The sequence below is a fragment of the Corapipo altera genome, unplaced genomic scaffold, assembly GCF_003945725.1.
Source record: "Corapipo altera isolate COAL_440 unplaced genomic scaffold, ASM394572v1 71, whole genome shotgun sequence".
Taxonomy (NCBI): domain Eukaryota; kingdom Metazoa; phylum Chordata; class Aves; order Passeriformes; family Pipridae; genus Corapipo; species Corapipo altera.
The window spans coordinates 1,981,227-2,003,568 of NW_020884916.1; the positions used below are offsets into that span (position 1 = coordinate 1,981,227).

The 22,342-nt window shown below is 44.8% G+C and overlaps 1 protein-coding gene across 1 annotated transcript in view; it reads left to right on the forward strand.

Moving 5' to 3' along the window:
- Positions 1-27: 27 nt before the first annotated feature.
- CBL (Cbl proto-oncogene) overlaps positions 28-22,342 on the forward strand; it is a 31,480-nt gene continuing 9,165 nt past the window's right edge. Inside the window, exons 1-9 of the mRNA XM_027655608.1 lie at positions 28-255; positions 6,296-6,543; positions 16,336-16,482; positions 17,736-17,892; positions 19,328-19,449; positions 19,907-20,044; positions 20,632-20,719; positions 21,096-21,227; positions 21,573-21,776. Of these exons, the coding sequence (XP_027511409.1) occupies positions 109-255; positions 6,296-6,543; positions 16,336-16,482; positions 17,736-17,892; positions 19,328-19,449; positions 19,907-20,044; positions 20,632-20,719; positions 21,096-21,227; positions 21,573-21,776 (1,383 nt within the window). The 5' untranslated portion in view covers positions 28-108. The remainder of the gene's footprint in view (positions 256-6,295; positions 6,544-16,335; positions 16,483-17,735; positions 17,893-19,327; positions 19,450-19,906; positions 20,045-20,631; positions 20,720-21,095; positions 21,228-21,572; positions 21,777-22,342) is intronic.

Below are 22,342 nucleotides of genomic sequence, written 5' to 3' on the forward strand. Positions count from 1 at the left end.
GCCCGGCCCGGCCCGGCCCCAGCGCCCTCCGCACCGGCCCCTGCAGGGCCGCGGCCGCCGTGCCGGACGGGCCCCCCCGGCACGGGGGGCCGGGTGCGGGTGTCCCCCATGTCGGCGCCGCTGAAGAAAGGCCCCGGCGGGCTGATCGGGCTGATGAAGGACGCGTTCCAGCCGCACCACCACCACCTCGGGCCGCACCAGCCCGGCGCCGTGGACAAGAAGATGGTGGAGAAGTGCTGGAAGCTCATGGATAAGGTGGGAGGGGGGTGAGGTGGAGGGGAGTAAAGCTGGGGCTCGGGGGTCTGGGATGAGCCTGGAGTTCGGGGAGAGAGGGGTTTGGGGCTGGGAGGATCGATCTGGGGGGTCAGAGGTGTGCGGGCACAGAGTGGGGTGCAGCGCTTTGGGGGGGGAAGGATGTAGGGAGCATGGGCTGACAGGACACAGGGAATGGTTCACACTGACAGAGAGGAGGTTTAAACGGGGTATTGGGAAGAAATTCCTCACTGCGAGGGTGGAGAGGCCCTGGAATGGCTTTCCCAGAGAAGCTGTGGCTGCCCCATCCCTGGAAGTCTTTAAAACCAGGCCGGACTTGGTTTGGAGCAACCTGGTCTGGTGGAAGGTCCCCCTGCCCATGGCAGTGGGTGGAACGAGATGAGCTTTAAGGTCCCTTCCAAGCCAAACCATTCCATGATTCCACGTGGGAGCTGATGGAGAGATGAGGAGTGGAGGACATCCCAGAGGCAGAGTGAGAGTGGGATGCCAGGGTGGGAAGGAGATCAGCAGCTCTGCAGGGGGTGGGCTGTGGGGGCAACAGGTTGGAGGAAGAGGGGGTGATTTGGGATGGGGGATGCAGACCTGCTCAAGGGGATCTGGGGTTTGTGCTTCCCCAGGGCTGCCAGAGCTCCAGGAGTGTTTGGGCAGCGATCTCAGGCACAGGGTGGGATTTTTGGGGTGTCCTGTGCAGGGCCAGGGGTTGGACTGGGTGCTCCTCATGGGTCTTTTCCACCTCAGGGTATCCCATGATAATCCTGTAGGTACTGGGAATGGGTAGGACCTGGTGGGGAGCTGCAGGTGGTGTCAGCAGCAGGTCCTGCCTGTGTGTAACTGCGCAAGGGAGAAATCCCGGGATTTGCTGGTTGGAAGGTGAGCCTGGGCCTGTGACAGAGCCTGGGTGGTGGAGCACCTGCTTTGAGGCAGGTCAGGCTGTTCTTTTCTGAATGGACAGGGACACGTGTCTGAGCTCAGGGCAAAACCTTTCCCTTAAAACTGGGAAGTAAAACATGAAATAAACCCTCTACAATAAATACACATAGTTACACAGACAAAAGGAGCATGAAATGTAATATAAACAAGGAAAAACTTGTGGTGTGGGAGTGGGAAAGGCCTTTCTTTCCAGTCCCACACCTTTAGGAGGGGCATGGCTCTCTGGGGTCATTAAGCCTCTCCCCTCCTCCTCCTCCTTTTAAAACACCAGGAAATGGCTGTTGCCGGGGGCAGGACACCAGACCTTTTGGCCTGGTGGTGTGAGGGGATGTGGCATTTGGTTCACTGGCCTGGCTAGGTGTGCTGGTAAATCCAGTGTTTTAGGAAACCCTGGGGAGATCTCAAGGAATGGCCCAGTGAGTGAGTGTGGGCGCGTGGAACTGGACATGAAACAAAAATGTGACGTTTTTTGCAGGATTTTGGTTAATCCTCTGATGTTGCCGTGCAGCCCTGAGATCAAGGCTGGGCTTGACACGTTGCAGTGTGTTTTATGGCACTGGGTTCAGAGTAAGGCTCACCCACAGTCCTTGGGGAGTGTCACCTGGCCACCTTCTTCCCAGCAGGCAGGGCTGATGGGATCCCTCATCCAGTTGCCCTGCAGGCTTATGCATTTCCACCTTTCCCTCTCTTCTCCCTGCATTGTTTATCCATGCAGTGTCTGAGCCTCCTGCAGTAAGTGCTAAAAGCAGGCAGAGCAAATGACTTCTTTAAAGGCTGTATTAAATTATATTCATGCCAAGAGATCACTTTGTGTTGGCTGGCTCCACAAAAGACAGGGTTTATAGTTGTGCCTTGCTGTGCCTGTGATGAGCTTTGATCACCTACAGCGAGACTGGGATGAGGAAAAAAGCCTTTTGAGAAAGTGCCATTGAGGGCAAGCACAAGTGCTAATGTGGGAAAGGGAGTTTGAGCATGGAAACAGGGTCCTGAGTGGGTTTAACTTGCACGTGCAACTTGTGAGAATGCACATCTTCATATACAGAATATATGGGTATGAATGTCAGCCTGTGTTTGACCTCTTAACCTGTTCAAAGGAAAAGGTGGGCCTAAAAAAAACCCAGCTGATTGCCTTGGCATTTTGAAAGGCAGTGGGATTTTGGGGGGGATATTTCACGGCTTCAGAACTTTGTTGTTGTTGTCCCCTCTCCACTGACAGAAACGGCTGCTGCTGTATTTGTCACAAGTTAAACCAACCTCTTTTAAATGTGCACTGACTCCAGTTTTACTCGTAGGCAGCCTCCAAAAGCCCTTAGATGGAGGCTTAAAGTCTTAAAGAGTTAGTTGCTCAGTGTGATTTGTACAGGAGGAAAGATTTGGCCGTGAAAAGCCTTTCAGATTTCAGTTAGACCACAGCTGTACTTAGGCACGCTCAGGAGAACACCTCTGAATTCAAACTCTTTTTAGTGGTGTAGCAAATTACCAGTAAAGCTCGTGGTGAGAAGGGCTAAGTGAGTGGAAGGTGTTGAATATGGGTTAGATTTCTGGAGTTACAGGTGCAGATAAAAAAAACCCCTGGTGTGCATGTTTAATAGATGATGTTTGTGCCTTGCAGAGCTGCGTGCTGTGTCTGTGTGTGTACACTGCACTCACGGCCTCGTTTGTCAGCCTGCATAATTAGCTGGGGTTGTCAAAGCATTTGTGCATCTCTGCTCTGGGATGTGACTGATGAATTTCCTATGCAAGTTGATTCTTGTCCAAATATTTCCCCTGTAATGTTCTCCATAAGCTGCCTGACGTATTTTATGTCTTTCAGATTCTTTCATTTGAAGTCCTGAGTTTTTTCCTCAGCGCTAACCATTCCTCCCACAGCTCCCTGTGGTCCCGTGGACATAAAATAGCCCTTTCCATCCCTGTGGATGTTCACCTTGAGCTGAATGAGGTGGTATTTATGCACTTCTCTGCAGAGCAGTGATTAAGTGCAGCCCACTGGAGTTGGTTGCTGTGGGTGGAATTTGAGGAATAGGTGGGTTAGTCATGAGGTGGAAGGGAGGGAGCAGAGGAATGACAGAATACACGGAGGAGGAAGAGAAACTCTGAGCTAAAGCTTCTCTAAGCAGCTTTCTGATGCCATTCAGTTCCTAGAACTGCTGTAGAGAAGTGCCACTGCAGGTCACCTTCACTGGAAGTGCAAGAGAGGCCAAACACAAATTCAGCAGGAGATAAGAGATGTTTGAGTAGGTTTTGTTTTGCTGTTGGCTTAAGCTGAAATGAGGTGTGATTTCAGTAAAGTTGGTTGTTCAGCTGTTAAAAGAAGGGAAAAACGAATTTTCAGATCTGGCTGGAAGGGAAAATCTTACCTGGGACAGCAGCACCTGGATGCTTGTCAGGCCTGGGACTCTCAATTCCAGGAATCAGTCAAGGCAAGCTGCAGGTTCTTGAAGGGAAACATTCAATTCCAGGCCTCCAAGACCTAGATGAGATTGTTTTTCCTCCTGTTTTGAAGATTCTTTCTTCAAAACTGAGTTGGGGAAACTGGTTTTTTTATTATTATTATTTTCTGCTCTCGAGTTTGGAAAATCGAGCGGATAATTTCAATTTTAGGGTTTAAAAAGGCTACACCTCTTAGAATGTCAATGCTAAGCTTGCAGTGCTTTGTTGGCACGTCTAAAAACCCAAAAAGGCTTGTTCCTGAGAGAACAAAGCATAAACCAGGCAAACTTGGATGCGTTGGGCTGATAATTTAAAAGCAGGGATCGCTTCTCTCTGCTGCCATCACACCTAACAGAAAATATTTGCTGCTTTTTGCTGCATTTCCTTCCACGTTGCTGGTCCCTGTGGAAGGCTGGGTGGCTGCTGAGGGGCAGCTGTTCCCAGGGCTGGGAACATTCCTTTGGGCTCTGTCATGATGCTGCAAGTGCACACGTAGAGAAAGAAGCAAAATGCGACTGCTTTTGGTGCTGTTGTGTTATAAAACCACCAAGTTTGCTCAAGAGGCAGCAGTTCCCAGTCGTGTAGCATTGTTCAGCTGCTTATCTTAGCTAATTCTGCTCTGCTTGGTAAATAAAGAAGCTGATTTGATAATAAAATAACAGCAGTTTTGACCTTTCTGTTGACTGTTTGAGGGATCTTTGCGAGTCACTTCTCGGGAAGTGTTTGGTGGGGGCTCTGAGAAGGAGCAGTTTGCAGAACTTGCTTCTGCTGTGGGGAAACTGTTCTGATTGGTATCAAAGCTGAAATACAGCGGGTTTGCTGCTTCCAGAGCTGGGTATTTTCAAAGGGCAGCAGCCAAATTGCTCTCTCAGATGGCTGAGGGAAGTGCATACTCTGACTTGTTTGCTTGCTTAATGTGGCTTCCTCCTAAGAGCTGACTGTGTTTGTTAAGGTTTTAAACCTACTGTGGAATAAACAATTTCTGCTGAAGAAAAAGGTTTTGCTACCCCAGAGCACAACTCAGCTGTGTCTGAGGAGCATATTTAGAACCTATTCATGCTGCAGAGTGAAACTATTTTTTTTTTTTCCAGGGGACAAATGTGTTGACTCAATTTGTTGATATGGTTCATTGTACAATGTTCACAGGCTCCAAGGAAGCAGCAGTTGAGGCATCAGCATCAATTGACTCAGTCAGCTGTCTGGCCATCCATCTCCTTATCTAGACCTCCTAATCCTTGGCAGCCTCTGCAAAATGGAGGGAAAAGTTTGGTGGTTTGTTTTTTCCCCCCCCATGTATTCTTGCAGAGGCTTTTTTAGGCGTGTGATTTTTTTTCAAGGGCAGTTTGATTTTTTTTCCTGTTGGAGTTTTTGGTACACTGTGTGCCTTTCTCTGGGCTGAAATGGAACCTTTCTCAGTCAGCTCTTGTTAGGGGCACTGCTGCAGGTCAGGTAGAATTGGAGATGTCACTTCACCAGGTTGCTTTTTGCACACACAGTTAAATGCTAAAACGCTGCTTCAGAAGAACTGACTCTGTTTACCATCAGTGTTTAAGTGAAGGAGGTATTTAAATATCCACTGTAGGGAACTGCTCAATTCCTCTTGAAGGTTTCACAAGGTTTTGTGGACATGATGTGCTGCAAAAGGATATTAAATTATTCTTTTGCCTTTTCCTATCTGCTGCACTTCAGTTTTGTGTCGTTTGATACCTGTAATTCCCTCATACCTGGCAGTGTCCTCAGTTTAGACCTGTTTAACATTTATTATAGTGAAGAATAGGAAACTGTAACTACATTTTGTTCTGTGCTTCCTCCCAAGTTTACTGTAAATCACAGAACATGGAAGTGTTAGCCACTAAAACTATCCCAGCTGCTGGTTCTTATAAGCTTGATCTAAAACTGACCTCACAACTCTAATTTCAGCCCTTTTTATAGCTGAAAGTGCACTGCTGAATTTTTCAGTTTGCTGCTTTGCCATCAACTGTCCCTATTATTCTCTCAGTTTAGGCAGTGGAAAATTTGGGCTGTGACAGGGGGCAAAGTGGCTTCCTTTATCCTCCCCTGCCACAGAAATTTATTGTCATGAGTTTCATCAGTCCAGAGGCTCTTCAGTCCAGAAATTGGAGTCTTCTATGGTGGCTGGGCTGACTGTCTGGAGAAAACAGCCTGGAGAAAAGGAGGCTCAGGGGAGACCTGATCACCCTCTAAAACTACCTGAATGGAGGTTGTAGCCAGGGGGAAATTGGGCTCTGCTCCCAGAGAACAAGGGGCAGGATGAGAGGAAATGGGCTCAATTTGTGCCAAGGGGGGGTCAGGTTGGACATCAGGAGGAATTTGTTCAAGGAAGGAGTTGTCAAACAAATTTTTCCCAAACAAATTGGCAGGGGCTGCCCAGGGTGGTGGTGGAGTCCCCATCCCTGGAGGTGTCCAAGGAGGGACTGGCCGTGGCACCCAGTGCTCTGGGCTGTGGGACAAGGGGATGGTAGGTCACAAGTTGGCCTGGGTGGTCTTGGAGGTCTTTTCCAAACCAAATGATTCCGTGATTCTGTCTGGACTTGACCAAGAAATGCAGTTTGAGGGCGAACATTTCAGACTTTTGACGCTGAATTGTGTTTAAGCTCCCGGTCACTTGATTTCAAGAGGGTGTTTTCTCCCCTGAGCGCAGGTGGTGCGTTTGTGTCAGAACCCCAAGCTGGCCCTGAAGAACAGCCCCCCTTACATCCTGGACCTGCTGCCTGACACCTACCAGCACCTGAGGACCATCCTGTCCCGCTACGAGGGCAAGATGGAGACCCTGGGGGAGAACGAGTATTTCCGGGTGTTCATGGAGAACCTGATGAAGAAAACCAAGCAGACCATCAGCCTCTTCAAGGAAGGGAAGGAAAGGATGTACGAGGAGAACTCCCAGCCTAGGTAATGCAGAGAAATGGTTCCAAACTAAATAGGTTGGATACTTCGTATTTAAGGGAGATCACTTGTCACCTCGTCTTTCCTTTTGTGCAAAGGCAGAGCTGAGATCAAGGGACGTCTTCAAGGTGAACAGCACTTACTGGAAGGGATAGGTGGAGGTAGAAACTGCATTTGCATCTGAATATAAGGCTCTCTTGAACAAAAAACATTTGAGTTTAATGAGCACTGCACTGTAGAAAAAGTGTTTCTTCATCCAGCATTAAGGAAAGATGATTTAAGATTAGAATAAAGCCCTGGAAAAGGTTAACCTTACACATTTGTGTGGCTGTTGGCAGCAGGTCTGACAGACAGAGATATACAAGGCATACATTTGTAACTCTAAACTCATTTCAGGATTTTGAAGTAGATGCTGAATTGAAGTAGATGCTGAATTAAAAAAAAAAAAAAAGGTGGAAAAAAAGAGTAAAAACCATCCAGTGGCTGAACATAATTGCCCTGGGGAGAATGTGGTTAACGCCCTGGCAACTACTTGCTTGAGTTACTGGAGGGGGGAGAAGTGCTGGCACATGTTTCTGGTTTAATATTGAACTCTGTGTAGCATATTCTGTCATGTTGAGCTCCAAGCAAAGCCTGTGATGGTGTCTCCAGAAGGCATTGCTAATGCTGTTTGAATTGTTACCCACTGCGTGGAAGAAGGAATTAAGAAATGAAAAGTTTCTTTCTGGGTTGTTGCTGCCTCTGTGTGTGTGTATTGTGATCTGCCTGTCACGAATCTGGAACATCTGATGGGTAAATGATGGCTGTGTCAGTCCCAAAGCCAAAATCCCACCTCCAGTTTCAAAGAGAAGCAGAGAGAAACAATTCCAGAGAGTTTATCATCCTGGTTGGTTTGTATCCTGACTAATTGAGTAAAGGGAGGGAGGGAAATGCAGATTGACAGATGTGAAGTCAGACAGAGGATTGCAGTGAGGGCTGGTGTTCTCACAGCAGGGATGGGAGTCCCTGGGGGATTGCTAATTGTCCCATTTATGAGTAAACAGCTTACCAGGGAAGGAACTGTGGTGAGACTTGTAAACACAGGCATAAAAACAGCATCACATCCTGATTGCTCTCACTGCATCTTCCTTTACTCCTCCAGTCAGCCCAGGAAGCAGCAGTTGCTGTTTTGTCCTAAATGGGTAATGCCAGAGAGCCTTTTCCTGGTCAGGAGCATGGGAACCTTCTCAGTTCTTTCATTTGTCATGGAAAAGGAGGAGGTTGCAGCAGTCAGTGCATATGAGCTGTGTACCAGTCCAAAAGAGATTTGCACAAAGAATGGGGCTTTTGGATTTTGGGGATTTTGTTAAATGCTGCACTTCCAGTGTCAGACTTTCCTGGTTGTATGAGCTCATGGAACCTGATCACTTTAGTGCTATTTGTTATATCTGAAATTGAGTTACATTCATCTTTTCTATAACTGCACTTACAGATTTAAAATGGATATAATAATTTAAGGTGAAGAAACTTAAATCTTCTTACCTTGCTAGGAGTGGAAGAAAAACACTAATTTTTGTAAGAATTAATACATTCAAATATTCCAAGTGCAGGAGAAGCTTTTCTGGAGGATTGTCAGGAGTCTGCAAAGCAAAGAAATATAACCTGAATCTGGTATTCATGGGGAATGGACTCATGTCAGTGTGTATATATGTGTGTGTGTATATATTGTATATGTAAAAAAATGTAGTTTTCTCTTGATTTCATGCAAGTTTATGGCTGTTAATCTGCAGTGTTTTGAGAAGAGGACTTTAAAAATCTAATAATCACATTGTCTTGACTTTTTGTGACCCTTTTTTCCTCTGTTGTTCTTGAAGCTTCTTTCTTCCTGCCTTCCAGACTTAGCATTCATTTTGCCTCCTGTTGTGTGTGCTCTTATTTTCCTCCCCCAAATGTCTCTTGATGCAGAGCAAATGCACTGTTTTGACATTTGCATAACCAGTGTGGAAGCTGTGCAGGTGTTTGCTCCCAGCAAACAGACCAGTAATGAAAAATGAAGCCTCTCTTAGATTTTAGGACCAGAATTGTCTTCATCACTTGAGTATCAACCCTCTATTCTTATTATTTCCAAACTGAGAGGTAAATACACAAAGAACAGACATTTTTAGGGGTTCTCCAGTGTGCTGTGAGGCAGAATTGGAGCAGAGCTGGGGAGATTCACCAGGTCTTGGAGGTGCTGGTGCTGCTTTCTGAGTGAAGAGCTGCAAGATGTTTGGTGCAGTGTTGTGCTTGTGTTCAGGGCACGTGAAGGAGCATAAAGTGGGCATTCCTTGGGCTTTCAAATGCAGAAGTACAAAATAAGTCGTGTCCTGAGCGTTTAAAGGTGGGTTTGAAAAGAGAATGCACAGAGGGGTTTGTTCTCCTCCCAGGCTGCAGCAGAGGAGCAGAAGAGAGCAGTGCTACAGGATGGGGACAGAGGGGCTGGAGAGCAACCAGGCAGGAAGGGACTGGGGGTTTGGATTGACAGGAAGCTGAAAATGAGCCAGAGTGTGCCCAGGTGGCCAAGAGGGCCAATGGATCCTGGCCTGGCTCAGGAACAGTGTGGCCAACAGGTCCAGGGAAGTGACTCTACCCCTGGACTCAGCACTGGTGAGGCCACCCCTGGAGTGCTGTGTCCAGCTCTGGGCCCTCAGCTCAGGAAGGACATTGAGGGGCTGGAGCAGGTCCAGGGAAGAGCAACGAGGCTGGGGAAGGGACTGGAGCACAAGTGCTGTGAGGAGAGGCTGAGGGAGCTGGGGCTGTTCAGCCTGGAGAAGAGGAGGCTCAGGGGAGACCTCCTCACTCTCTGCAACTCCCTGTCAGGAGGGGGGAGCCAGGGGGGGGTTGGTCTCTTTTCCCAGGCAACCATCAGCAAGACAAGAGGGCTCGGTCTTCAGCTGTGCCAGGGGAGGTTTAGGTTGGAGATTAGGAAGAATTTCTTTGCAGAGAGGGTGCTCAGCCATTGGAATGGGCTGCCCAGGGAAGTGGGGGATTCTCCATCCCTGGAGGTGTTTAAGGACAGACTGGATGTGGCATCAGTGCCATGGGCTGGGAACCACGGCGGGGTTGGATCAAGGGTTGAACTGGATGATCTCAGAGGTCCCTTCCAACCCAGCTGATTCTGTGATCTGTGATTCTGAGTGCTGTGAGCAGGGTTTGGAAAGGCTGCTGGGAGCCCTGACTGTGCTCACAAAAGCAGGGGAGTTTGTCCCTCCAGGTTTGGGCTGTTCAGATGAACGTGGCTGTCCCGTGTCACCTCCTCTGTGGTAACAGCACCCGGCCAGTACTGGAACACTCAATGCCTTCCTTTCTTTTCTTAGCTCTGCAGCAGCTCTTCTGGCTCTGGAGAGCTGTGGGTTTGATGTAGAGGGTTTTTTTTCTGTGTATATATAAATTAACCACAGTTGTTCCTCTCTCGAGTGAGCTCCTGCTGCGATTTTTGTGAAGAGAACTCTCTTGTTTTATTAGGAGAGCTTTCAAGATGCTGTTTAAATTCTGCTTTAGCTCACTTCCATATCTGTTTAAAAATTAATGCTGCTGAGGGTGCTTTTAAAGCTCTGTGTGTGTGCACTTCCTGACTAATAAGTACAAGTAGCAGCTCCTAGTTACTGTTTAAATACTGAATTTTAGCAAGTAGATCAGATTGGACTTGGTGACTTGTGAGTGGGTTTTTGTGGAGATAACTGTGTTGCTCCTCTGAGTTTTGACAGCTACCAGTAACACCTGTAGGCTTTGGTCTTGGAATCAAATAGGATTTCCAGAGTTAATAATTTTGGATATTTTGTCCCATGTAAAGGCAAGTCATCCAATAATTGGTTGGCTGAGTGCAGTAATTAGCAGGAATTCTTGGGGCTATACATATTTCCAGAGCTGTGGTTCCTTTTTTATCCAGTGCTAAATACTCCAGTGACTTCTCCGAACCTGTAAACATGATGAATTTCTTGAGTTTACTTTTTAACTAGTGGTAATAACAAAAATCTGGTTAAACATATGTATTTTTTCCCTGCTGTGTGATGGTTCCATTGCTTGGCAGTGCCATCCACACTGATACCACTGCTCTGCCCATGCCTGAGCTCTTGATTTCAGTTTCATTTGGAGGCTCAGTGGTTGCCTTGGACTATTTTTTTTTTTTCCTTTCCATTGCAGAAAGCTTTTATTTCTCAGCCCCCCTGCTTGCACAGAGGAGCTGCCATTTGTCAGCTTCCCCCACTACATAAATTACTTATTGCACCAGTGGTTTTGCAGTTGTGTAAATGGATTATACCTGGCATGGCAGCACTGAAAAATAGCTTGTTGATCAGTAGGATTGTCTGTGGGCCTGGGAAAGGATGAATTAGGCTGAAGAGTCCTTTTTTCACCAAAGAATTAAATATACTAATTATTTTAAAAGAGCCTATTAAGGGGGAAAATTCAGAGAGTTTATTTTCTATGTAAAATCCAACCACTCAAATGTTTCCATATCAGAACACAGTTATGGGAGGTGGAGGGTGGGGGAGTGGATGAAAAAGAATTACTGAGGATGTGAACTGGATGTTTAAGGAATAGCACAAGTTATTTTTCTGGTTCAGCTTTGGGAAACAAACTGTTAACAAACCCAGTTAACAAAACAATCGTGTCTGTAGAGGAGTCAGGGAATATCATAAACCCTTTCCATAGAGCAGGGAGGTGAAATAAAGCTTTGGGAAGCTGCTCCATATTTAATTGTTCTTTTGACAACAGCCTTACAGGATGCTGGCTCAGCAGGATTTAATTTGCTTCTTCAGCTCCAAAGACTTAACTAATTTGCACAGGAAAAAGCCACCAGTATTTAATGTCTACTGGAAATGACCATACATATCTCTGAAGGGGAAGGAAGTGCATGAAGAATGACTTGGGGAAGAAAGAAAGAAAAAAAAAAAAAAGGGTTGGAATTTAAAGAGGAAAAAGTTGGAAAACACTTGTGCTAAAACATGAACCAGAAAAAGTCTCTGGGGGAGGGGGGGTTGGTGCTCTAATCTCATATTTTAGAGCTCTTGCACACATTCCTGCCCAGGGAAGAGGAGATACAGTGTGAAATGTGGGACTCAAATGTCCTCTTTCTGCCACTTCCTTCTAATACAGCAAGACTTTTTTTTTTTTTTTTTAAACAAAACCCACTAGTGTGAAGTCTACATCTGCATTTAAATTAGAACATCTTAAAGAAAAGAACAGGCTCCAAAGCTGCCCACAAGAAAGGTTTCCTTGCCAGGCTCCAGCATATGAACACTAACTAACTGCTTATTACCCAAGAAGAAATTCATTATCATGTAAATGTTGTTGGAGAGAGGAATGTGAATTATTTCTTTTTAATTTGGCTTTAAATTGCAGTTTAGGTGATAGTTTTGGAACTTAAGTAACACTTAGCATAATTGGATCTAAGCTTGCATTTATTACAGTTTTCTTTCTGTCTAGTCTTGAAAATCAATTTATGGACAAATGTAAGCTTTCAGATTATTGCATAATAAGGAAGTAAGGTTTTTATTCTTCTTTGCTCTCAGAGCCTATAAAATTGTAGAGTTTTATGGAAGACTAACTCTGTGGACTTGCTGCTGTGGGTGGAATTGCAAGCACATTAGTTAGCTTGTAGTAATTATCATTTGAAATGTGGATAGATTTCTTTTTTTTTTTTTGATGTTGGCAAAAATCTGTTTCTGCTACTTGGCAACTGAATCGTGTCTCTTGGGTGTTTGGCTTGTGTGTTAAGGGCTGAGATGCTACTTTTTGGATTTGTGGTTTTGGATTTCAACTTCTTAATATCTAATCTGAGCCTGCCCTCCATCAGTTTAAGGCCATTCCCCCTTGATACCCAGCACAGTTTTGAAGTGGCTGAAGATTCAGCTTGAGATTTGGAGTTTTCCTTGATTTGGAAACAGGGCTTTTGGGCTCTGTTTTTCTCTTTAACTATAGCAAATTAGCCCCTGAAGTATAAATTTGATCCCAGTGCAGAGAGCTCAAATATAAGTATAATGAGGAGTGTCCTGAACAGTAAGTTTGCTGTGTAGTCCCTTGAATTTGGTAAAAGAATTAATCTGTTACCTGAGAGGCTTATCCCTTATCAATCCTCTATGTTGAACTTTTTAAAGACCATTAATCATAGCAAATGTATTCTTCTCTTTAAAGAGTTTTCTATAATATTTAAACTTCAAAAGTGGATTTTTTTATTTTTTTTTTAGCTTCTTAACACTGAAAGAAATGTAGCTTGTTAAAAATATCTGTGCCTAGAATAACAAGTCCAGATCCTTTAAAGGTCAGTAGGTTTGGTCCTTCTGGTCAGCACAGTGGCCTCTTGTCCTTTCTGCTTCAGATCAGTCACAGCCACTTGCATAAAAATAGGGGTGTGCCAAAGTTTTTGGGGTGGTTTCTGTGACACTTTGAACTCGTTGCCAAGCTCTGCTCACAGACCTCAAGGTGTTTAAATACATATATATATGTGAGCTGGAAAATGTCAGGATTCAGAAGGGTGTAAGGAAACGTGTATTTGTGTGATATTTCTGCCCTGTAATACCCAAAGCTTTCTGTCCTGTAATATCCAAGGCACTGAAAGGAATTGGTCTCAAATTCTAGAGTACAGGCAATTAATTTAAAGTCAACCTGCTCTCTTAGTTGTCCTGAGGCAATCCTGTGAGTGTTACAGAGCAGAGCTCTGCAAAGTGCCTTCTGTTGAGCCAGTAATAGTTAAGTGGAATTTCATTCACTTCCTGTGTTGCAAGTTTTGTTGAAAGTAGTTCCGCTGTTTCTATTTTTAAATCTGATTACTGCCTGTGGAGGACACTGAAACTGCCTCAGAGTCACAAAAGACAGCTTGGGATCACCTCAATTTCCACTTGGTGTTTATAAGCATTAACTGGAGGTTTATCTGAACAGGAGGAACACGCAGAAAACTTGTTGCTGATGTGGGAGTGTGATAGGAGCCAGAGTTATTCTTTTTTTTTTTTTTTGAAACCAGGCACATCAAACCATCTGCTGAAATTGGGTTGAGCTGCTCGTGCCCTGGTGCTCAGTTCATCTGAAAAACACGTGTGATGTGAGAACCCCACACCTTTGTGGTTTCCAAAGGTGCATTTTGCTTGTTGCAGAGTCGTTAAGAACTGTTGGGGTGGGTTTTTTAACTCTTTTTTTTTTTTTCTAGCTCTTAAATCTTCACACTAGAAAATCATAAGATGTAAGGTAGTTACAGGAAAAAAAAATGTGGTTTTTGGGGTTGTGGTTTGTTTTTTCATAAGTACTGGAGCTTGCACTTACCTCTAGTGGGAGCTGACCCTGTCACCTCAACGTAAGTGTGTAAGAATAAGAAATAAGCACTTTAATTACAGAGAAGGGGAAGCATTTTGAGGTTGGTTGTCTTCTGTTCCAGCTCTGAATTCCTCTGCACAGCCCTGTTTGTAGCATATTTCCTCCAGCAGAAGGAACTTCACAGACCCAGCAGTATGTGCACGTCAAATTATGGCAAGTGAGCACAATATTGTGACTAAATCAGGAGGAACAAAATTATCCCATGGCAGCTGCTTGGCTGTGAAGGGGGTGAGAAATATTGGAAGGAAATGAGAAAAAATGATAGCTGGCAGTGGCAGAAATGGCAGTGCCACGTTAACGTGGCCTTGAGGTGAAAAGGCATTTAGCCACGAAGCACATTAGGTGCTGTGGGGCTTTGTAATGTGAATTAATTGAAATGAGGGAGACAAGGCTGATTAAACCATCCTCTGCCCTTAGTGGTTTTGCAACACTGGGGCTATATGGTGGGAAAATCCAGGGAAATGGGGAAGAAAAATTCCCTCTGGGTCAGGGGGAGGCAACAGCAGCAGAAAACCCAACTGGGGCTGGCCTTGGGGGGCAGATGGAAGTGTCTGCTCGACCTCTCCTATTCCACAGAGATGTGTGGAGCAAAGCCAGTCCTGAAGCAGGAAGGAAGTAGCAGAACCACAGCAGAGGAGGGAGGATGGAGGGAGGAACAGACCTGCTCAGCCTTGGGGAGCCAGCACGGGGTAACTGAAGGAACCCTCTTGCTTCATGCTGGTTTTGGTTCCCCAAATCTCTGGAGCCTTGTCATTTTAAGGCAGCAGGATTTTACAGGCATTAACTGCAGCTCAACAGGCTCTGGGGTTGTTACAGAACCAATTCTCAGTTAACTTTGTGTGCAAGAGGACTGATGCCTCCATGCTGGAACTGGAGGTGCTCCTCAGTAAAATAGCTGCTTACTGTACACAGTGGAAAAACATTTGGCTTTTTTAAGCTTTCACTTGATTCATTAACTCTGACAATAACGATCTGAGTGCTTTGCCTGCATGTGGGAAAGCCCTGAGGGCTGTGAAATCCCACCTCAGCCATGCTCTGCTCTGCCTTTGGGCATGCCCACGGAACAGAAACTTCTCTGAAGCTGGCACAGGTGTTGCCTTCAGCTGGTTGCACACTCTGAGAAGAGCTGACTGATGTGGCCTGTGGTCCCTGAGTACCATTTTCAGCAGTGCTTGTCATGCCAGGTGTTTGAATTCCCAGCACTGGGATTTAGTGCTTCCCAAACTGTGCTTGGCACAGCTCTGGTGCAGCTCTTGGTGACAGCATTTGTGTTGATTACCCTGTTAGCTAAAAGTTTGAAAAAAAGGGCCATCACAGTCTGTAAGAAACATGGAAATCTGTGGCTGAAAATATCTGGGAATCTTTGATCTCCTTTGAACATATCACCCTTTTCTGGGAGCACACTCACTTCAGTTGAAGCAGTGGAGATAAGGACAGTTCTGATGTTACTAAAAATAAACTACAATCATCACTAAACTTCGCTGTGCCAGTAAAAATGTTCACTCTAATTGCAGGCATTTATTTGGTCTGTATAAATTTACAAATATGTAACTTGTTAAAATAAAGGAAAGTAAATATTTGTGCTTTTAGCACAGGCTTGGTAACCAGTTGCTGTAAAAGCTTGTTACTGACATAAAGTGTTCTGCAATTTGCTGCTCTTTATGTTCACTTCCTGTGTTTTGCCTGTTATTTGACTACAGCTACAGCTGAATATTTGTAAAAAATTGATAACCTTGAGAATTCAAAATGTTCAGCTATCAGAAATGTTTTTGGAAACCATGTGTGTGTGTGAAATCCTTTGTTTAGCCATCCTTAAGCCTCAGGAAGCTCTTAACTGATGTGCTCAGCTGAGTGCAGACACTTCCTGAAGCTCAGCTAAGCCAGAAGGCTCTTGGGCAGAAGGGATAAACAAGTTGGACACAGGAATATTCCTTGGCTTCCTGCAGTGTTCAGTGTTTTGTTTAAACCATGCACTTGTTCAGGGTCAGAAATCATGTGCTTGGCTGACCATACCCAAATTTGCTGGGCAGCAAAGACAGTAGTAGTTTTATTTTGGGCAAGTAGTTTTATTTTGCCCAAGACAGTGGTGGTCCAAGGCAGTTATAGTTTTATTTTCAAACCCAAGGGCGAGGGAGTCAGATGAGTTTTTGTCTTCAATACTTGACAGGGTGAGGTCTGAATACTGGCTTTACACATTTTCAGTGACTGTATTTTTGCCTTGAAAATAACCTGCCCTCCTTAAAGACATTATGCAGAGTTTGGCATTGTGGAAAATGTCTTTACAAACTCTGCTGATAACTCCCATGTGTTGGATGTTCTGAATACTGAGGGAACACTTGGGAGGTGGTCCCAAACAAGGAATTTTCCATGCTGGGATCATTCTTGAATTGCAATAAATACTGTTTCTGCTGTGTTCAGAGTGATAAACTGCACCTTTTTGAAAGAAATGTTTGGGTTTGTGGTCCTTTGCAGGCGGAACCTGACAAAGCTGTCCCTGATCTTCAGCCACATGCTGGCAGAGCTCAAAGGGATCTTCCCAAGTGGCCTCTTCCAGGGAGACACGTTCCGGATCACCAAGGCAGATGCTGCAGAATTCTGGAGGAAGGCTTTTGGGGAAAAGTAAGTTTCTAACTGTGCTTAAAAATATGGATGTGGGAACGATTTGCAGCAAAATGTACTTTTTTGAATTCTGTTTTGACATTGAGGAAGGGCTTTGTCAGGTTAAAGTGAACAATGGGAAAGACCTGCTGGTCATTTGGTTCCTCTCTGGGGTGAGATAAGGGATTGTTCCCACATTACATTTCCCAGATTTTTGTCCTATCTGGTTTTAAATGTGTCAAATGATGACTCTTTTCCCACTTACTGTCACAGTTTCCCTTGATTATTCAGCTTAACTCTTCCTCTCCTTGATTTAGTTCCTTAACTTGTAAGTAAGCTCCACAAACTATGCAAAATAATCTGCTTTCTTCTTCCAAAAGTTACCATGCAAAATAATCTGCTTTCTTCTTCCAAAAGTTACCATGCTCCCAAATATTAACTGTCCTTTCTTTTCATCTTCCCTCCAATTAGTGTTTCCAAGCACTTGGTCACCCTTTTTCCTGAATTTCTGTTTGCAGAGTGGCTTTGATGAGGTGGAGTGAAGGGGAAAGTGAAGTGCTGCAGTGTGGATTTGTGTGAAAACTGTTGAAATGTCAGCTTTAGCTTTTGTATCTAATAAAGCACTGACTGAATGAACCACAGAGGTGTTCACAGCAACATTTGGGGATTAAAATGAATAGATTTGGTACTGCTTTCAAACTAAGGGAACTGAGGTACTTCACCTAAAGAGTTTAATTAGTAGCTGTCAGAACAAAAAGCCATAATATATTTACTCATGAATAACAGAGTTGTCTGAAGTGAGGCATCTTCTTTCTGTGTTTCTATTCCACTTGATATATTAAAAGAAGGAAAATATTCCTTTAAACAGGAGCCTCTGCTTTGGCTTCTGATTATCTCACTTCTCCAGTTAATCCTTCTTTAGAGAATTGTTTGTAGCTTTTTTCTTTTTTTTTTTTAAAACCACCTAGACCTCTGCTATAAGACCTACTGTTAACTCCTTCTCTACCAGCTGCAACAGTGTGAAATTATTATCAAGTGATGCTGTGGTAGGAAAAGGGAAAGGAGGAAGCAGGGCTGGGCTTCTGACTCCAAAATTTTGCACGTGCAGAGAAAATTGCCTGAAGTTCCTTTGGCTGCTGATTTCCTGCAGCACCAAGAAATCCTTGCTTGTGTGACATGAATAAATAAACCTCCTGAGCTGGATACTCACCAAAAATAATAGGTGTGTCCATGGGGGTGGTTTTCAGACATATCCCAACGTTGGTTTTCCCCAGGACCATCGTTCCTTGGAAAAGCTTCCGCCAGGCCTTGCACGAGGTGCATCCCATCAGCTCAGGGCTGGAAGCCATGGCCCTCAAGTCAACCATTGATCTGACCTGCAATGACTACATTTCAGTGTTTGAATTTGATATCTTCACACGACTTTTTCAGGTAAGAACTGCCTCAGTGCTTCAGGTTCAACTCTTTTTTTTTTTTCCCAGCCTGTTTTATGCACTCAAATGACATTGTTTATACTGCACGGGATTTGGTTGTCTTGCCCTTCATCCCTTAAACAGCTTTAGTAATACTTAGGATCCCATGTGTGATATTTGTGGTTGTAGAAGAAAAAAATTATCTAAATATATACTGCACATTCAGTATCCTGCCATGAATCAGGTTTTCCCTTTCAAAGGTCACTTTGAACCTGGAGTTCTGACACATCTGCAAGCCAGGAAATGTGAAGCTTAGTTTATCACTCTTGTCTTTTTCTTCCTTGTCAGATTTATTTTCCATATTGGGGGGGGGAGGTTGTTCAGGATGGAGCACGAGCATGGAAATTTGGGCTTCCTCTCTTTTGAACTGACACAGCCAGGATGTTGTGGCCACGTCTGTGTTGGGTGAAATCTCACTGAAGTGATATTAATAGGAGGCAAAATTCTAACCCTGAGTCTTTAATAGTGCTAAATTAAAAAACGCAGCTTCTGATGGTACAATTGGGTATTTAGAAGAACAATCACTTACTTCTTTGGCTCTGACTTGCCTTTTCCCATGTGATAGGCTGGGTTGTAATTAAGATATGTCTAGATGAAAAATTCCCATGTTTGGTGTTGCAATGTAGCTGATCTCATGCAGTACTTTTTCCAGCTATTGTACATAGAGGACAAGTCAAGAGTTGCTGCAAATTCCAAGAGATGCAAAGTTCTTAGGGGGTGCTGATACCTTCTTGTGGGCAAGTGAAAAAATTCAGAAAAATCGGATGAGATTTAGACACCCAAGTCCTTCTTAAGGTTGAGAGCTTTCAAATCGTTGTTGTGACTTTTGGGGTATTATTTTAAGGGATATTTAACATGTGTGTGCTGGTTTATTTATTCAGATCTCAGACTAGCCAGCAATCCTTGCCACACCCCGGTGAGGTTGGGTGGTTGAGGAACAGTCACAAGTTGCAGACAGTGAAACTGAGACAAAAAGGAGAGGTCACTGTCCTGAGGCCATTTAGGAAGTGTTGGAGATCAGACTACTCGTGGTTTCTGGTGCTGTGCATCACCTCATTAAACCCTTGGCTTTATCCCTGTCTCAGGAGTGAGTCACTGTCTCTGCAGAAGCAGCCCAGCTGATAGCTGTTCCTGAGCTGGGACCTCAGGGCCTTCCCTCTTAATATTTGTTAAAGAAGTTTTGATGAAGGTCTGTCTTGGGTGATGGTTTTATCACCAACAAGAGAAGAACCCAAACGCTCAGTGCTGCATGGGAATGGATGTTTTGGTTCCTCTGCTGGATGACTAAGCCTGTTCCTACAACTGAAGAACTGACCCCTTTGATGAAGGGGTGTTGTGTGTGTTGACACCTCTCAGGAGTGAGTGGTTAATCTCTTTTTGTGTTGCTCCCACAGCCGTGGTCGTCCTTGCTCAGGAACTGGAACAGCCTGGCAGTGACTCACCCTGGTTATATGGCATTCCTGACCTATGACGAGGTGAAGGCCAGGCTGCAGAAATTCATTCACAAACCTGGCAGGTTCGTGCTCAGTGTTTTGGATGGTTCTCACTGACACCACTGATGGCTGTCCCCGCTGAGCTGACGTTTCTGGCTGGGCAGGAAGGGCCACAGGGTCGTTTCTGGGGGTTATGTGGTCAGTTCTGTGCTGCTTTTAGAAATGGAAACCTTGTCTGGGCTGCTTGTGGGTCTTGGTGTTTGCTGGGTTTTTTAAAGTTAACTTCAAAAAAAAGATTTTAAGGGTGTTAACTTGTCCTGCTCTGGGTTTAATGTCACCTGGATGCTTTTCTCGCCTCGTATCACGTTGCAAAGTTCCCCTTTGATCTGCCTGGGGGTCAGTTGAGAAAAGCTGGTATAAATAATCAAGTTATTCCTGATTTTTATTTGCTGTCTGGAGAGAGCCAGGCACAAAGGCTGCCTGCTTGACATCGAATCTCTTCTGTTTGCTCTGAGCTGAAGTTTCTTTCCCTTTCCTCAGTTACATTTTCCGGCTGAGCTGCACCCGCCTGGGGCAGTGGGCCATTGGCTACGTCACTGCAGATGGGAACATCCTGCAGACCATCCCCCACAACAAACCCCTTTTTCAAGCACTGATCGATGGCTTCAGGGAAGGCTTGTAAGTACCTTTGTCAAAATTCACACCTCAGTGCAATGGGGAGTGGTCCCGTTGCTGCCAGTGGAATAATTCATGTATTGAGCTACTTTGGCACAGTTGTCTTTGCTGCCCTCTGCAGTGGCAGGTGGTAAATGTGCAGCAGTGTTTCCCTTGTCATAGATCTCTTTTTAGTCAAGCCTTTAATTTGAGCTACAGCCACTGATATTATGGCATCAGTTTTCTTATTCTTGATATTACAATTATTATTATATATATATATATATATATATTATATAGGATGATTTAAGAAGAATAGTCTGGGACCATAACATCCTGTTTAAAATAAAAATTGCTGCCAGGAGGGACAACAAACTTCTTTTTATTTTTATTTTTAAAAATAACATATTTGTTTTTTTGTTGGATCATCAGATTCTTCCAAAACCTTCTGAATTCAGAATACCTTGAATTTCCACCCCTCACTTCTCACCTTCATCCTTTCTTTTCTTCACCATCCCCAGAATATACCTGATTTCTGTATATGTGTACTTATGCACTGTGTGTACATGCACATATAGAGAGAGAGCTTTTTTTTTCCCAACTGCTTCCAGTTATTTATTTCCTGATGGCCGGAATCAGAATCCTGACTTGACTGGCTTGTGTGAGCCCACACCTCAGGACCACATTAAAGTTACACAGGTGAGTAAAATATTCTGTCCCATCAAACTCCCAGTTTCTAGCCTCATTTAGCTATTTCCACAATTCTGTCATACTTGGTATTCCCAAGTTTGTTTTTAAGGCCTCTGTATTTTACAGGAATTACAGAAATCTTTGAATGGGCAAAGACATATTTAAAGGGTTTATTTTTAGAATGTTCTGCCAAGTATTGATGCTTTTGTGCCATTCAGCATGTCTTGAGCCCTGCTTTTCTTGGGACACTTAAGTGAAAAACTGAGATAATTTGAAGTCCACTTTCTTCAGAGCTTGATACATAAAATTATAGTAAAATCTTTGCAGACTTCTGTTCTCCTTTTTGTTTGATGGCATCACCCCTGTCTGTCTGTCTTTCCCTAAGGAACAATATGAGCTGTACTGTGAGATGGGCTCCACCTTCCAGCTGTGTAAAATCTGTGCTGAGAACGACAAGGACGTGAAGATTGAACCTTGTGGCCACCTGATGTGCACGTCCTGCCTCACGGCCTGGCAGGTAAGGCATTCCCTCTGCTCTCTCACACTCCAAACTGGGCAGTTTCCTGCAGGGATGGAGATAAAACAGCAGAACTGAGGACTGGAGCTCACAGTTCAGTAATATCAGTGCATCAGAAGCAGTTTAGATCTGCTGGAATAGGCAAGAAGTGTGAGAACTTGCTAAAAAGCTGGTTTTCTGCTTCAGGGAGAAAATACTCTGTATTTGTAGCACAGTTTGCCTTTGTCTCCTTGTCAGTTGGAAGGTACCTGCCAAAAAGCAGGTTTAAACCTCGCTGTGCATTAACCATGTGTTTAACTCCTGCATCCCAGTGGTGCTGTGACAGATGCCTTCTGTTCCCTGCAGGAATCAGAGGGCCAGGGTTGTCCTTTCTGCCGCTGTGAGATCAAGGGCACGGAGCCCATCGTGGTGGATCCCTTCGACCCCAGGGGAGGAGGAGGATTATCCCGGCAAGGGGCAGAAGGAACTCCCTCCCCCAGTTACGATGATGATGAGGATGACAAGGCTGATGATTCCCTCTTCATGATGAAGGAGCTGGCTGGTACCAAAGTAAGGTCCCTGCAGTGGGTGACAGCAGGTCTGGCAGTGCATTTGCCCCACCAGTTTCCCGTGGTTTTAGTGATTTGTGCCTGTGAGGGTCATCAAACCTTATAAAGGGAAAGGATCCTACTCATTATGGAAAACAGGGATTTAGGTTCAGTTTGGTGAGTTAAGTTCACACTGTTTTTATTAAACACTTGGAATCCTTTGATCTCTTGTGTGTTGAAAGAATCCCTGGAAGGGTGAAAAGGGCTGGCCTGACCTTCCTGTGGGAATGGCAGGTGTAGGTCTGTAACACTCCTCTGTGTGTTGGCCATGCTGCCTTTGATTTACCAGCCAGAGTTCACCCAGATCAGCACAAATCCCTCCAGTTTTCCCCAGTGGTGAGTACAGCCAGGCAGGCACAGCCTTCCCAAGGTCCTGATGACTAACAAGGTAGAGGACAGGCTGTTTTGCTGAGGAAGTCAATTTGACTGTCAGCTTTTTATATGGTGCCTGATAAGTGTATATAATAAAGGTGTGATAACTCTGCCATTAGTGCTACTTCCCTCCAGGAGCTGTGTATAAGGCAGACA